The 13,955-nt window shown below is 44.4% G+C and overlaps 2 protein-coding genes across 2 annotated transcripts; one reads left to right on the top strand and one right to left on the bottom strand.

Moving 5' to 3' along the window:
• Window positions 1-1,616: 1,616 nt before the first annotated feature.
• On the top strand, window positions 1,617-6,458 carry emc9 (ER membrane protein complex subunit 9). Its single transcript, XM_084449538.1, has 6 exons — window positions 1,617-1,767; window positions 2,459-2,655; window positions 2,906-2,982; window positions 3,184-3,253; window positions 3,745-3,839; window positions 5,445-6,458. Exons 2-6 carry the CDS (start codon window positions 2,461-2,463, stop codon window positions 5,623-5,625), a joined length of 618 nt encoding a protein of 205 aa, XP_084305664.1. The 5' UTR covers window positions 1,617-1,767; window positions 2,459-2,460; the 3' UTR covers window positions 5,626-6,458.
• Window positions 6,459-6,480: 22 nt separating this feature from the next.
• irf9 (interferon regulatory factor 9) lies at window positions 6,481-13,623 on the bottom strand. The gene is made up of 10 exons (XM_084449527.1): window positions 13,580-13,623; window positions 13,034-13,089; window positions 12,026-12,148; window positions 11,684-11,864; window positions 10,265-10,398; window positions 10,049-10,133; window positions 9,856-9,909; window positions 8,507-8,911; window positions 8,222-8,334; window positions 6,481-6,669 (listed from the first exon to the last, which is right to left on the bottom strand). Exons 2-10 carry the CDS (start codon window positions 13,085-13,087, stop codon window positions 6,484-6,486), a joined length of 1,335 nt encoding a protein of 444 aa, XP_084305653.1. The 5' UTR covers window positions 13,088-13,089; window positions 13,580-13,623; the 3' UTR covers window positions 6,481-6,483.
• Window positions 13,624-13,955: the final 332 nt, after the last annotated feature.

The raw sequence follows: 13,955 nt of genomic DNA, 5'->3' as shown, positions 1-13,955 counted from the left end.
CCTGAGCACTTAATTGACGTTAGCTGGAAGGGCCAGAGGGTGCAGGGCCGTGAATTAAATGGGACAGCACTTCCAGTGGCGTGCCAAGCTAGTTTCGCTCAATGCCCCTCCCACTTCGTTTTCATTGGCTGCCGCGTCCCTCCAACGCAGAGGCTGCTCTGACGCTCCCCTCAGCTCTCCGCTCGGCTCTGCAAATTGACCGATTGACGTCTGTTTTAATTTAATAATAGGGTTAGAAAATAAAATTAAAAAATGATGTTGGGTGGGATATGTTTGCAGCATGTGGATTTCAAGATAAATGTTGTGTTATCTGCAAATGTCATTTATGTGTGATGCACTTGGATCATGACTCGGATGCACTCAAGCACCGTGTCACATGAGACGCGGTGGGCTGTGGTTATTTTCTGCTCCTAAGTCCGCGAAATTGCGGACTTTCGGTAAGTGCGGTTAAAGTGCGCAAAATGGCGGCAGTGGCGCACTTGTGGACCTAGCAATTCCGTTTTGGGACTACCCTGAGACCTTGTGGACTTAGCGGGAACGCGCATGTAAGGCCACAAGGCCGCGAGTGCTCTGCCCTTCCCCTAAGTGCGCGATTTGGGATTCAGCTAATGTCTTTTGTTTTGATGTTCTGGGACCACTGCCTCTTGTGGTAGCAACATATTACTGCAGGTCAACAAGGAAGAGGGGGACAACCCGACATTCGCTCTTCTTGGTGCGACGGCTTACGCCTCGCACAAAAATGCTACCGTAGCGCGAATCGATGGCAAAAAGCATTATTTGATAGAGGATTTTGATGTACTGAAATACACCCCTGAAATCTTGCATAAAGATGTTATTAAAGAGTATTAAACGATGCTCCTCATATTCTTAGGCTACAGCATACATGGAGTGAGTAGTGGTGAAATATACAATTATTTTGTAGTGGGAGCATTATTTGATGAGGATATTGGTCAATTGAAAGAAGGTCCCTGAAATCTTTCATAAAGATGTTATCAAAATATGCTCCCTACATTCTTACCTACACACATGTGCATAACCGCTAGGTAGCACTGCTTGATAGGTAGCATAAATCGGCAGAACACCGGCAGCAACATTTCACTGTGATTTCACTGTGATTACACACTGTACGTGTATAATCACAGTACATGTTTACATGACTAAATAATAATCTGAATAATCTGAATCTGTGTCATGAACACTCCGTACACAAGGGGCACATCATCACCACCCCAGAGTTACACAACTGCATGGTTCCGCCCAAATAAATGATTGACAGGATGGATATCCAATCGACCTTTATAGAGCTGGAGTTTTAACCAATCCAACTACAGGTTTACCATGGAAAGGCTAGAACAGTCGCTTGGGGCCTATCTGCTTTGCAGGTGTGGTTTCCGGTCTAAGCGGATAGTGATTCCTCTGTCCAAAAACAGGTCTACTCATAAACCTACGATGCGATGGGGCAAGAATTTCTTCTGCAATATGCTACTTAATTTGGTATGTGTATATTTTATTTTAATTCGTAGCGACTGGCCAGACTAACCTGCTTGTTTCGTCATTTGTGTGACCGGATACCAGCGGGCTCTAGACCGGAAACCATGCAAATAGAAACCAGGCTTCTCCCCCGAGGAGACGCGAGGCTACAAGAACAGGGAAGTGCAAACAATTGATTATTCTGTGTTAGTGGGTGTACTAGATTCCTCATTTGTCTGACTGTCTGGACTTGCATTTGTAGTCTTACACTTCAATCAAGCTAATCGTCTTTTTACGGTAAGAATAGCTACGAGCGTCGACAGGAACTGATAAACGTTAGCATCAGCCGGCTAGCATACCCACCCCCCCGCTTAGCCGAGCTCGCTTGCTGTTAGCTGTAAGCTAACTTAGCTAGGCTAGCTAGTCATCAGTTGTCATCAACGTAGCTTAGTAAATTAGTGGCCGATAATGCTTAGTAAATAGCCACCCTGCTTGATGCTGAGAGTCACAGCAATACATAGCAAGTTAGCTGTATCGAGCTATTAACTGTTCCATAGAATCGTTCATCTATCACACCACACTGCACTCACACTATACATTCACCACACTCTATTGAGTAATTTGCATTGTGCCTTTCTTTTTCTTTGTTATATATTGTATTTTGGATTTGCACTGTATTTTGGATTGCATTTGCAGTGCACTGTCATGTCTTTGCACTGTCCTCTCCTGTCCTTGCTGCACCCTGTCTGTGTCGTCTTCATCAGCGCATACCATTACCTTAGTCGAATTCTTAGTATGTGTAAACCTTGTACATGGCGAAATAAATTGATCTTGAATGTGCTACTTAGCAAGTCGGTTAGCTACGTTAGATAGCTGTAAGCTAATTTATATGTGTTATTATTATTTTAATCTGCTGTAGAGTACTGGACTCGAGCAGGCCTATAAGGGCAAGGACGCTGCCTGAAACCTCTCGTGTTTCTCTTCTCAGCAATGGGGGAGGTTGAGCTATCCTGTCGCGCTTATGTGAAGATGTACCTGCACGCCTGTCTGTTTCCACGGTGCAGTGTCAATGGGCTGCTGTTGTCGTCGAGCCCAGCAGGTGGCGCTGTGTGTGTGACGGACTGCGTGCCACTGCTCCATTCACACTTGCCTCTAGCTCCAATCACTCAACTGGCACTCACACAGGTACAGACAGGGGTGTAGTGGTGGTAAATAAAGAAGTGGGCATACTGTAACAGAAATGCAAATGTTTCACATTAGTGTTGTTTAAAGAAGTGGGTATACTAGTGGGTCCATGGATAAAGAAATGGGTATACTCCATATACCTCTGTATACCCTCCACTACACCACTGGGTACAGACATTATTTAAACCGAGAAGTTGTTCCTGTTGTCTTTATTTTAGTGTCATGTGCTACAATACCATCCTTTCTGCAGGTTGATGTGTGGTGTTCGCAAACCCAGCAAAGGATTGTGGGGTACTACCAAGCCAATGCCTGTGTATCAGACAGCAGGTAGGTTGTCAGCTGATGTCAATACTCTCTGTCAATACTCTCTATAAAAATTTAAAAATGTTCTGTTGTTCATTTGTTTGCCTCTGTGCTGTTTTTCTTGTCAGTCACAGTACGCACAGCACTGCTCTGGAGAGTTTACATGAATATGAAAGAAATTCAAGTGGTTTTAAAAAATGTCTCTCTCTGTGTGTGTGTGAATAGCCCCACGCCATGTGCATTGAAGATTGCTGACAAGATTGCAGAGCAGTGCAACAATGCGGTCTTGTTAATGGTAGGCACACAGCAGGGTTTCATCACTTGTCACATCCTTCCTGTGTGAATGTGTGTCTAAGTGCATGGCTGCGTGCCAGAGGCTTTATTGGTACATTTTACTCAGGGTTGCTCTACAGCCTAACTGCAGTGAGGGGTGGTGGGTGATGTCATGTAGAAATTGCATTTGACAGACAGTATTAATCTCCCTCAAACAACAGTTCATACACAACGTGATTGAGTCTATAATGTATCACTGCCCCTTGCAACATGAGATTCTTGAGTGTAAATCCTCTCCTCATTTGCATAAAGTCAAATAATTCTCAAGTAGGAGAGTAGACACTGACTAGCGATGAGGTAAAATAAAAATGGCTGGGGACTGTGTGTTTCATCTGACAATTGTTCGCCAAGTATCCAATTTTTCTGTGTGAAATGTCATCACTTTTTGTCCCTCGTGTGTTCGCGTCCCTGTAACGATCATCCTCTGATTGACTTTGTTGCTGTTTTTGTCAGATTGACGGGGCGAAGATGACCCCGGACTACAGGGTACCACCAATAGTGATGTATGAGCGGAAAGACACCCGCTGGACCCTGAAAGACAAACACACGTAAGGACTGGCCTGAGAGGTCCTGTCATTGTGGTATCATCATAATAAATGTATTTATATAGCACATTTCAAACAATGTAAAAGACAACTAAACAAGATTATACAATTTAGACAATAACAACTGTAGGTTAATTAAGACAAATAAAAGTGCAAATGCACAAGTACAATTCCCCGTGATGACAAAGTGAAAAAAAGTTTTTAGAAACAACTGAAATATCACATGTATGTAAATATTCAGATCCTTTACTACTTTGTTGAGGCACCTTTGTGCAGTGATTAGATTAGTGATTAGTTGATTAGAGTCCACCTGTGGTAAATGCGATTGATTGGACATGATTTGGAAAGGCAAACACCGGTCTACTGTACTGTATGTAAAGTAGTAATAACCCACAGTTGACAGTGCATGTGAGAGCCAAAACCAAGCCATGAAGTCGAGGAAATTGTCCATAGACCTCTGAGACATCTGGGAAAGGGTACAAAAAAACTGCAGCATGGATGGTTCTGAAGAAGTATTAAGGATAGTATCTTTCTCTAGTAATTTACCTGACCTCCATCTTAAAATATATCACAGAGGAATCTCTGTTCCTCTCCTGCAGTCGGTGTTCAGAGGGCAGACAGAGGAGGAGGGGGGGGGGGGGGGGGTGTGGTGAATACTAACTTGTGATATTTAGCTTTAGTCTCGATATCAGAGAAGATCAATTCTGGACTTCTAGGTTTGTGTCTAGTTTGTGACAAAAACTTCCCGGAGACCAAAGCATTTGCACTTCATTTTTAATGCAGTTTTAATGCAATTTTTAACGCTCGCAGGTAGTCTAATCCCCAGAGAACTGCAGGATCCAAATACAAAGATACATTCAGAGACAGTTTCATTTATACTAGCAGAAAACACGGTGTGAGCTCCCACCTTACCTTATCTTGGTGAATAAAGCGTCCCATTCACATATTTCTGGGCGCTCTGGTGACTTTGCCTCCCTGCTCATTAAACTTATCTGCAGTACTCTGCTCCCACCTTCCTGTCCGCTACAACCTCCCTAACCCCATCATTCTTGGTCCTGTCTGTTTGTCACTTTCTGTGACCTTTCGGTGACTGCTTGCACCTGCACACACATATACACACACACACACACACACACACACACTACTCATGTGAACACACGAGTTGTGCACACAGCCCTCTATCAATTCTATGCAGCAAAAAACAATGTTACATGCATTTGTAGCCCCATTCGTCTACAATATACAACTTTTCAGCACACCCGCACTTTTCAACCATAGGGTGCGTTCGTAAAGGTGCTCGGAGCGCACCCGGAGTGTTCTCTGGTTGTTCGGAAATCCAGAGCGCTCCGAGCGTCCCCGTTTGAAAGTTCAGAGCACTGCGCTCTGCAAGCACTCAGTGCGCACTGGTTGCTCTGGCTGAAAAGTCTGTCCGAGCGAACTGACCATTGGTAAATTAACTGATTTCAGAGCTCTGACGTTGAAACCTGAGCGTTCTGAAATCAGAGCAGATTCCCAGAGCGCGTTTACGAACGCACCCATGGTTCGTTTGTACCTGAAGAGGAACAAGGAATGACTCCCATAAACGCCTGTGTCTGTTTACCCCACCAGGATTATGCTGAGGCAATGGGAAGAGACTCGGTCAATAGCCAGTCAGCTGATGGACTCTGGAGACCACTCGTTACTGGTTGACTTTGACAGCCATTTGGATGACATCACAAAGGACTGGACGAATCAGAAACTCAACGCCAAGATAGCGGAGCTTGCCTCGCCAGCCAATGGCAATGTGTAAAATGGCATCTTCCTCGACATCACATTGTTACTTGGAAATAAAATTTGGAATATTTATGTCTAACCCCATTCAGTTCATGTACAGATGTTGCATTCTGTGGTGTCACTTGCAACCGACAGCTACAAATCACACAAACAGAATTTATAAATGTGAAATTTATTTTTTAATGCAACTGCTAAGACAGGACCATGATGTCTAATACAAAGAGCATAAATAACACTAATATTTACAAATATCTGTGCAGTCTTCCACCTTCCCTCCAGCGGACTCAGAGTCCAGAGCTGTGCCTTGTGTTGTGACCCAGCTGCCATGTCAGCCTGCAAACAACAGCAATGACCAGTCTGAACAGTGATCATAGTGTGCCAATGACATTAAACGGAGGTGTACTAATTTCTATCGCATTGCTCACAAGACTTAACTTTTTAACTAATAAAATCGATGAACCTTGTATGTGGAATAATGCCTTTTTTGTATGGTGTTACATGATAATGTGGAATAATGCCTTTTTTGTATGGTGTTTACATGACAATGATATTGTTTTATATACACATACAAATTCTAAAACGTCCATAATTCAAACTTTTAAGGAAGACGCGCATGTTCTTATGCAGTACATAGTTTGAAAGATTAAGTTGAGTCTAGTTATGGAATTCGGTTATGATGAAATATGTAAAGTAGGTAATGAGAAAGTCTCCTAATCACAATGAACATGAAGAAAGACATGAACACATCCCAGGATGGGATTCATAAACAAACTGCGGAAGACAACGTGATGGCTCCAGCGTAGTGGTACTCAGTCGAGTGTACTAATGTCTGCTGACGCCACAGATAGTGTTTTGTTTAAGATTCCTGTGGTCATTACAGGACGGTACTCCTCCCACAGGCTTGTGATTGGTCGTTCAGGGGCACATTCACCAGGTTGAGGGTGACTTCTCCGTTTGGCGATTGGGTGGCCAGGTTGTGGAAGAAGGCCATGGGGTCCTTGAAGGCACATGCGTCTTGGACCACATCCTGGACTTGCTGTTCCGCCCAGGGAAAAGTGATCTAGAGAGAGGGATGTGTGGATCAATCGCTGGCTCTTTAACAGTGAGAAAGGATCATTATCGTCCTGTAAATGGCTGTTAAAGAGCTATCGGACACAAATTAAGCCCGAACTAAATAACATACAGTGCATATGGAGAATCGCTGTTAAAATAATCACTTAGTTCTAGACTAGACTGAATCGGTCCTTGGTAAACCAGGCTAGTTACTAGTACTTAACATACATTAGACAGGGTTCATATAGCTTTTCAAAAGCCAAATTCAAGCACTTTCAACTGGTGCATTGTCAAGGCTGTTTGAGCACCTAGCAGCTTTTGGTAATCTAAACCATCTAATTTAAGTGGCCTTTCTGCACTGAACAAAACATCCAAAATGATAATTTAACTTGCTCAACATGCCTTAACCCACTCCCCTCTGGCAGGAGACAGTGGTCCATCAGGACCGGGTCCACGCCACAAAAACAGCTTCTTTCCCACGGCCATCAGACTCATTAACAAGGCTCGTGTCCGCCTCGATGCCCCTCCCCCACTGACTCTATACCCCTGCACCACTAGCACATGACCTCTGATTGGTCCACATACCTCAACAACACCCACATTGCACACACTGTACACATAAAACATGGCTTATCCATCACACTACACTACACACACTGTACATACTGTACACTCACCACACTCCATTCTGTATACAGTACGTATATTTCATTTGTGCCTCCTCTTTCTTTTTTAACAGTATATCGTCATTTGTACATTGTATTTTGTTGTACTTTTTTTGTATTTTGTATTCAATTTTTGGTCCTGTTTTGCACTGCCATGTCCTGTCCTGTACCCTGCCCTATGTCGTCTGCACAGCGTATACCATTACCCTAGTCAAATTCCTAGTATGTGTGTGTACCATATACATGGCAAATAGCCGAATCTTGAATGCTCAATTTGATGTTAAAGTGCTAAAACACCCAAAATTATGTTTTGTGAGAGCAAGTTATGTAGACTTGGTATAGAGTTATGTTAACCTGGTTTAGGCCGATATGAAACAATCACACAATTAGTCAAACCTTCAGAAACAATGGAATTAGTCAAGGATGCCTGCAGTGTCTCTGTGTGCAGCTCAGACTGACAGATCAGAGAGGAGCCGTTTCTATTGGCTTCATCAGGCAAAAGTAATCAACTGGCTCTACGACTAGTTTATTTCCTTATCCTCAATGTATTCAATTAACCAAATTATTCTCGTCTTTTTTTAACCATTTAAGCAGATTGCTGATTAACAACAACAGTACTTAGGCTGACTAAAAAATTCCAAGTACTCGATTCAAAAGTCTCCTCTGCTCTGCTGATCTGTACCGTTGTGGCCGCCGCACTTAGAAACAGCACAGGTTTCACTGACTAATAATAACATTGCTGTATTTCTGGAGGTCGCCATTTCAATAAAAACTGGCTCGAAAACGACAGTCCCTAAACCACGGACTTTCCCGCCACGTTCAAAGTCAAGCATTTTGCGAGCGCCTGCGTACATTAACCCTGATAAGAGCAAGAAAGGCCTGAGCCAGCTGTACCTGAGAGATGATGAGTTTGCTTGATGGGTCTTCTCCCTTCAAGAACTCCTCTCCAAAACACAGGGTGATTCCGCACTGTGGGCACGGGCCTCCTACGCGGAATTTGTCCAGCTCTGAGAACGGTGAGGAGAAAGGTTATAGGTCAGGGTCAAGGCCAGGGAAACGTGAACTCAGGGACAACAACACACACATTGAAGATGGGTAGTCCAGTTCTGATCCCTGTGGACTCACCAAAAGCCCTGAACTAACCAAAACAGTCAGCCCTGAGTCGCCACGAAGACTCACCCTGCCTGAAGACGTCTTTGCTGAAGAGCAGTACCGGCTCCGTGACTCGCTCCATCTTGAGGGGGCCCGGCGCTGAGGTGTGCGGCCCGGTCCAGAACACCCGTCCCTGGCAGTAGCGCCGGGCGTAGATCCCCGACCCCGTGGAGGTCAGCATCACGCCCTTCTCCATGTAGGGCAACAGGGTGGACAGGGCCTGGAGCTGCTCCCCTGCCTCCGGGCTGTTGGCCAGGAGGGGGGAGGGCTCTGGGAGGAGGATGCGAGGGAACCCCCCCAGCATCAGCGCAGGGGGGGTGGGCGGGGTCGGCGAGGACGACAGGTAGGCAATGCGGACGTCGTTTCCCATGATGCTTCGCTGGAGCACCTCCCTCCCCAGGTACCTCACTGAGACCTGGAACAAGGGCTCGACTGAGGAGAGGAGAGGAGACAGAGAGGAGGAGACAGATGAGGGAGTTAGAGGAGGAGGGAGAGAGACAGGAGGGAGTTAGAGGGGGAGACAGAGAGGAGGAGACAGAGAGGAGGGAGTTAGAGGAGGAGGGAGACAGGAGGGAGTTAGATGGGGAGGGAGACACAGACAGAGAGGAGGGAGTTAGAGGAGGAGGGAGAGAGACAGTGGAGGGAGTTAGAGGAGCAGACAGAGAGGAGGGAGTTAGAGGAGGAGGGAGACAGGAGGGAGTTAGAGGGGGAGGGAGACACAGACAGAGGAGGGAGTTAGAGGAGGAGACAGAGAGGGGGGAGTTAGAGGAGGAGGGAGACAGACAGAGAGGAGGGAGTTAGAGGAGGAGACAGAGAGGAGGGAGTTAGAGGAGGAGGGAGAGAGACAGAGGAGGGAGTCAGAGGAGGAGACAGAGAGGAGGAGACAGAGAGGAGGGAGTTAGAGGGGGAAACAGAGAGGAGGGAGTTAGAGGAGGAGGGAGACACAGACAGAGAAGAGGGAGTGACAGGGGGAGGGAGAGAGACAGGAGGAAGTTAGAGGGGGAGGGAGAGAGACAGACACCGACAGAGAGGAGGGAGTTAGAGGAGGAGACAGAGAGATAGAGAGCAGGGAGTTAGAGGGGGAGGGAGAGAGACAGAGACACAGACAGAGAGGAGGGAGTTAGATGAGGAGACAGAGAGATAGAGAGGAGGGAGTTAGAGGAGGAGACAGAGAGATAGAGAGGAGGGAGTTAGAGGGGGAGGGAGAGAGGAAGGAGTTAGAGGAGGTGGGAGAGAGGGTGTCAAAGATAAAGCAAGGAAGGCCGAGAGAGGGAAAGAGATACAGTGAGGCGAGTGTCAAGACTGTCACTCAGTCTGTGACCATTAGCATGCAACATACAGTATTTGCATATGTGTGCTCATATATCTGTTATTACCTCCACAGAGAGGGGCGGTCTCAATCTTGAAGTTCAACTGAATCTCGTCAACCGCTAAACAGAGAGACAACAGTATGTCAATCAACTACATGCCATAGCAACTCTACATATCAGATAAACCATACGGTACATTGAGTACAGGGAGATAGTGACAGAATCATCTTGAGTTAGCTATGGGTGTAAGACTTACTACCTTCTTTCTTCATGGTGACCACAGACGGGACAAGCTCCTCTGATTGGACAGTAACTGCAGCCACAGCCTCAATGTCTTCTGCAAACTGACAAACACACACACACACAGGTATGCACGGACACACACAAACACACACGTTAGATACAGACTGAGATAACACCTTTGCACTCCTCTATGTGCACTGGGTGTATTTTCTCTGGAGGTCACCTGACCTACCATAGTCATGGCGACGGGAGTAATCACTTCTTTCATATGTTTTGCTTCTGGTTTGTCCTCCTCACTGTCTGATTCGCTGCTCTTCCTTTTCCTCCTCGCTGGTCTCGCTCTGCTCTTGATGTTATCGGTCAGCCCTGCAGAGAGAACCAGGAGAGGATTTAGATTTTGAAAGTTTATTTCGAACAGTTAAAAGACAAAACAATATTAAAACGATATAATAATAAAAAACAAGAGTTTAAGTATCTCAGTAAAACAAAAAATACACAAACTCTGTCAATAGCACAGAGTGGAAGAGAATATATACTTGAACTAAAGAGGGTGCTCAGAGAGCACAGGCCTCCGTGCATTAATACATTTTGTTGGTGTAACTGAGTTGAAATGGTTGAAGTCGCGCCTCAGTTTATATGTAATAGTCTACCACAGTATCCAGGCTAAGAAAATGTAATTTTTCCTAATACCGTGTATACAGTATCTGATTTGTTTCTAATGAATCAGATATTATTTTGTTTTACATGCATAGAAAGATAAGATAATATTGTTTGCGAAAACAGCCAAAAATTAAGTTGATATCTATCTAACATTCTAACAAAGAGCCAACCTTAAAAAAAACATTTGAAAAAAACATGTTAATCCCGGACTCCTGATTATAAGAGAGGTGTCTTAGTCACTGGGCCACCAGGCAGTATGGTAAACCTGGCAGGAGACGTAAAGATGAAGTGAAAGAAATGGTTCAAGTATGGACAAGTTTTGCTCATTTTCATTTGTGTATCCGCCCAGTGATATAGATCCGATTCCGAAGTTTGTGAAAATCGCTCTGGTAGTTCTTTTGTGTGTAATCCTGCTAAAGAATGAATAAACGAATGAACAAACGAATGAAATATCAAACACACGAGACTAAACTTATATCCCCCGCCCTGGCGAATGATCGTACACTTTATTTTCCCAAGGGCTGTGGAATCTGGATGTGGCAACAGAAATAAATTCTCGCAGTACAAGTCACGTGGTACAGATTACAGAGTCAACGTGTCAGAGATTCAGAACTTCTCAGGTGTGCACTTTGGCCTGTTAGTCATGGTGACAGAGGCCCCATATACTGTACTGCTCATTGCACAAATGAAATAAGGGTCACATACAGTACACTCCAGGTGTGGTCTTTGTCTCATTGAACTTGTGTGTATTCAGTGTTTAATCAGTGTTTACATTTTGTCGTTAACCACTCATGAGGGCATGTGAATGTGTACTACCAGGTCAAATGAATTTCAGCAATTTAAAAGAAAACACCCTGCAACAGGCCACTAACACAGTCATAGTTTTGGATAATTTAACTCAATCAATACTGGAACTTTAAGTGAGGGAGTACTGGTGTGTGTACTGGTGTGTGTGTGTGTGTGTGTGTGTGTGTGTGTGTACATAACTCACCCTGTTCGTTCATAGGTACCAGTCGGTACACCTTGTAGGGTTCGGAGATGTCCAGCTGGGAGCGGTCTGTGACCTCCTCGAACTCTGGACTTTTGTTGAGGGCGCAGCGCATCCGCGTCTTCCAGGAGGCGGGGTCGGCGCGACCCCCATCCGACAGCTTCCCTTTGAACTCCGCCCATGCCTGTGGAGAACGCAGGATCACAGCTTGGATGAAATCGTTGAACCTCCTCTATACGGATATAATTATTGAACATGAACATATCTTAGCCCTTTTGAGGGTTAAGCTCTTTGGAGGGCTTCACTTTTACTGTTCGTGTGCACATCGTGCATTTCATGTCTGACCTTGAAGATGGCGGCGTCCTCGTTGCTGCGGAAGTCCTGTTTACCGGCGTGCTTCCAGGGGATCCGGAACATGGTCTTGGCTTCGTCATCCCAGACCAGACCAGGGTACTTTTCACTGCTCACCTGCACCCAGACAGTCAATCAATCAATCAATCAAAGCTTTATTTGTATAGCGCATTTCATACCCAGAGGCAACACAATGCGCTTTACAGAGAACAAGGGAGGTGGGTATACGGCCCACCCCTACATATTCCAGAGGGAAGCAAAAAAACAGTAATCACCCGGGGGCCAGATAAGTGAACTGTAAAAATTCTTCCCACAGTGAGTCAACAGACCACAGTGGGAAGAGAGGTTTCTCCCCATGTACCGTCACTGTATCATATAGGACTATGCCTACTGTAGGTCCTACATATAAACAATGGAAGCAACATCTATGGTGGCCTATTATATCAACTTCTATGGACTCCTGGCTCACAGTAGTTCCGGGCGTCATATTTATGATGCATCTGAACCCTTTCCTTCCTTCTTTTCACAGGTACAACTTAGATATATACTTTATTGATGCCCCCCAGGGAGAAATGTGGCGTTTCAGCAGTTGAAAATTACAGATAGGTTAAAAAGAAAATAAACGCTAGATACAGATTAACAAAAAAAATACACTAGATAAGGGGAGGGGAGCAGCATAAAAAGAGGGATATGAGGGACTATATACAATACATCCATATGTACTGTAACTGTAGGATAAGATATGTATGCACCTACATACATTCAGTCAGTATAAATATAGCTATACAGTAGGATAGGATATGTACCTACATACATTCACAACTTCAAGCTTCACTTGAGACATAACATACTGTAGATAACTTCAAGATGCCCATAATGCTTCATTTCATAACAGTAAGTGAATATAGACCCTAATCCAACCGGCATGGTGATGTCTTATTTACCTTTGTCTCTCTAGTTCCCCCGCCAATACACCTGTTCTACATCCAATACAGCACTCACCTGTTCTATCATCCAATTGCGGAGTCTGCGGGTCGAGCGAATTCTCCCCGGCATGCCTGTGGAGACGTCACTTTTTAATATAAAGTTTCAAAAGCCTAGATTATTGTATCAACATAATTTATGTTCTACTACAATGCGTGTGTAAATTCCCCTAAGTATAGATGAGTGAGCTTGCTTTGTAATGGAAATACTCCTGGAGAGCGTCGCCTTGATCTAAACCGAGTTTGTGTGTGCTGGTGTTTTCAGCCATGTCACATGTTCGATATCGCACAGCAGTCATAGCTGGCTAACGTTATCTATTTGCATGCAAGCAAATGTACATACATTTTTATGAAATAGTGAATGTGCTAAACTAAACTATAATAGCTGCCTATAGCCTAGTCTTGGTTTTATTTGATATCGAAAATAAAACATTGTAATTTGATAAAATTAGTTGTAAATGTAAACGTTATGACGTTATACTGTAGCCAACATAGATGACTATGCTACACTAACTATTGTAATAGGGTAACTGCCATTAGGCTACATTCAGCCAAGTTATTTTACCTTAAGTTTCGATTCTTCCCTGCAGATCAAGCAAAGCCGAGGACAGGACTGGCTAGACTGGGAAATCCCTACAGCTCTGCTCGAGCTCAGGAAAGACGCTCCTATTCTCCGAAATCACGTGACAAAAAGGAAAACGTTTGGGCTGACAATTTGATAGCAGGGGGCGACATTTCACAAGTTGAATCATTGGATTATCATGAAAACAACAAGCTCAAGTTTAATTGGGTTTATAGAACGATAATGTAACCATCAAAACAATGGGTAACAACTTTGCAAAGTGGACCACACACAATTTAACAACAAAATCGACCACACACAAATTAAAATCGTTATAACATTTAATTGTAAAACATACTTGTGACAATCCATTTGTAGA

Source organism: Borostomias antarcticus, assembly GCF_949987555.1.
Source record: "Borostomias antarcticus genome assembly, chromosome: 2".
Classification (NCBI taxonomy): Eukaryota; Metazoa; Chordata; class Actinopteri; order Stomiiformes; family Stomiidae; genus Borostomias; species Borostomias antarcticus.
This window is presented reverse-complemented; position numbering and strand designations above follow the sequence as displayed.